Source organism: Echinops telfairi, unplaced genomic scaffold, assembly GCF_000313985.2.
Source record: "Echinops telfairi isolate 266 unplaced genomic scaffold, ASM31398v2 ScPeMD7_17;HRSCAF=63, whole genome shotgun sequence".
Lineage (NCBI taxonomy): Eukaryota > Metazoa > Chordata > Mammalia > Afrosoricida > Tenrecidae > Echinops > Echinops telfairi.
Window position 1 is genome coordinate 11026047 of NW_022103914.1, and position 2126 is coordinate 11028172.

The following is a 2126-nucleotide window of genomic DNA, read 5'->3' on the forward strand; positions in this document are numbered from 1 at the left end:
GCGACCCTACGGGGCAGAGTAGAACAATTCAGTAGTGTTGTTGAGACTGTCCATCTGAATGAAAACAGGCAGAGTCAGAGCGGCTGTTGAATTTTAACCTTTGAACGTGTGATTAGCAGCTCAATGCTTAACCCACTGTGCCACCAGAGTTACACGGATAGCCTTATATGATTAAAATGCACATTAACACTTGAGACGTTGTCAGAAACTTGCCTCTTCATTATTGACTGTGACTCATACATCAATTCTGTTAGCCTCTGTTACTTTCAGATTACCTTCAGCCAAAATAACTTATCAGTGTGTCCTCTGATTCTGTTATCCACCAATCGCCTGACAAGATTCATGTTTTCATTTATTTTAAAAAATAATCTTTCAGGATTTGCTGTATTCCAGACATTTTTATCCTCATAAAAATGCTACTTTGCAGTTATGTAAACGTGGCTAAGTCGACAGAGGATGCTCAAGTCCGAGTAGGACCTAGGCCGTGTGGCTGTCATCATCTGACAATTGCTCAGCCATAGCCAGGCTCAGGCTTCCAATTCCAGGGCAAATCCCAACGTCATGTGGGGAAACGCCTTGATGCTGGAAACACCATTCAGAGAACCAAATCGCTATAGTGATGGTTCTATAGATGGAGTTAAGTATTTGCTCCTAAACCAATGATAAAAATAACTGTTGATATCTAACTAAACTATATCACATGCTTTTATCCTGTCATACCTTTTGGCCTCTTAATAGTATGATGAAATTATGTGAATGCATTTAAGATTCTGATAGTCTATCTTGAAAGAAGATGCATGAATGGAAAACATTGTTTTTTCTGAATACTCAGATATCAGCAGTGACTGAGTTTTACAGATTGACAAAATGGTGTAGAAAAAATCTGTTTATAAAGATGGAACTAGAATCTCACAGTTTCATAATCACACTAGCTTTTGATGAACAACTACAAAGTAATGGGCTATTTATCTTTCCCCCTCCTCTACTGTATTATTCCCATCATAACTTTACAGAGGATGCCCTGAAAATTGTCCATAAATATTTCTATGTGACACAGTGCTGCTCTATTGCTTTTAGCCAGAGAAAAAGATCTTGTAAGTAAATATTTTCCCTTACCCAGACTAGATTTCAGATTACGAACCAAAAAGCAAAATAACTATGTTGACACCTTAAATGTTATATGTGCATTGCCTCCTCTAAGTCTGTATGAAAATCCTGTTATATAGATTAGGAGACTGTAAAGAATCAAGCCTTATATATAAGAGAACAGAAACCAATCGCATGTCTGTAGTTCAAGGGAGACTTAAGAGGTTATGACTGATAGAACTGGAATGGAATCAAGGTGTCCACTGACTATATTAACAGCTATAAACTGAAGAAGAGCTAGGTTGTGAGAGTGAGGGATCTAATCAAATCAAACTTTGAGAAATTTCCTGAAGTCGAATCAATTGTCTGCCACTATAATTAATAATTGTTGTAATTTTGCTTTTCAGTGTGTATGTACAGAGAGCCATCACTACATGAAATTGGAGAAAAACAAGGGCGTTCAAGGAAAAGTTCTGGAACACCCACCATGAATGGAGGCAAAGTCGTGAATCAAGATTCAACATAGCTGAGATCCCTTCCCTTCTTCCCTTTCTCATCCCGCCCCCTTTGTCCCTCCCCTTTACCCACTCACTTCAATAAATCCAGATGACAATAAAGTGGCATCGCAGGACCTAATGGCTAAGATTCTGCACTCGAAATCTTCCTTTGTGTAGGACAAGAAAATTGAACCAAAGCTTGCCTTTTGCAACGTGGTAGGAAATGCTTATGTGCAATAATTAGCACACACACACACACCCCCAAAAAAAAACCCGGCAAAGGAAATAAAAAAATCAGGACTCAAAAAATACTTGAAAGTCAATTGGTCTGTTTGTAACCGAGGGCTAATTGTAACAAAGTTATAGCTAGAACAGAGATACAGAGATGAAATAAAGTTATTACCTTAATAAAAGGGTTTTTGGAGAATTGAATTCACTATTTGAGTAATATTCTGAGTAACTTAAACTCTGGGTAATGCTGTGACGTGTGCTTGGTTTTATTTTTTTCTTGTGCATCTGCAGATTTATTCCTGTACCTAGGAT

The 2126-nt window shown here is 37.8% G+C and overlaps 1 protein-coding gene across 3 annotated transcripts in view; it reads left to right on the top strand.

Moving 5' to 3' along the window:
• The window catches only part of FGF12 (fibroblast growth factor 12), a 636348-nt gene extending 634619 nt beyond the window's left edge, over positions 1–1729 (top strand). For all 3 annotated transcript variants that reach the window (XM_004712297.2, XM_045287545.1, XM_004712295.2), the window contains one exon: positions 1494–1729. In XM_004712297.2, coding sequence (XP_004712354.1) covers positions 1494–1612 — 119 coding nt within the window. In that variant the 3' untranslated portion in view covers positions 1613–1729. The remainder of the gene's footprint in view (positions 1–1493) is intronic.
• Positions 1730–2126: the final 397 nt, after the last annotated feature.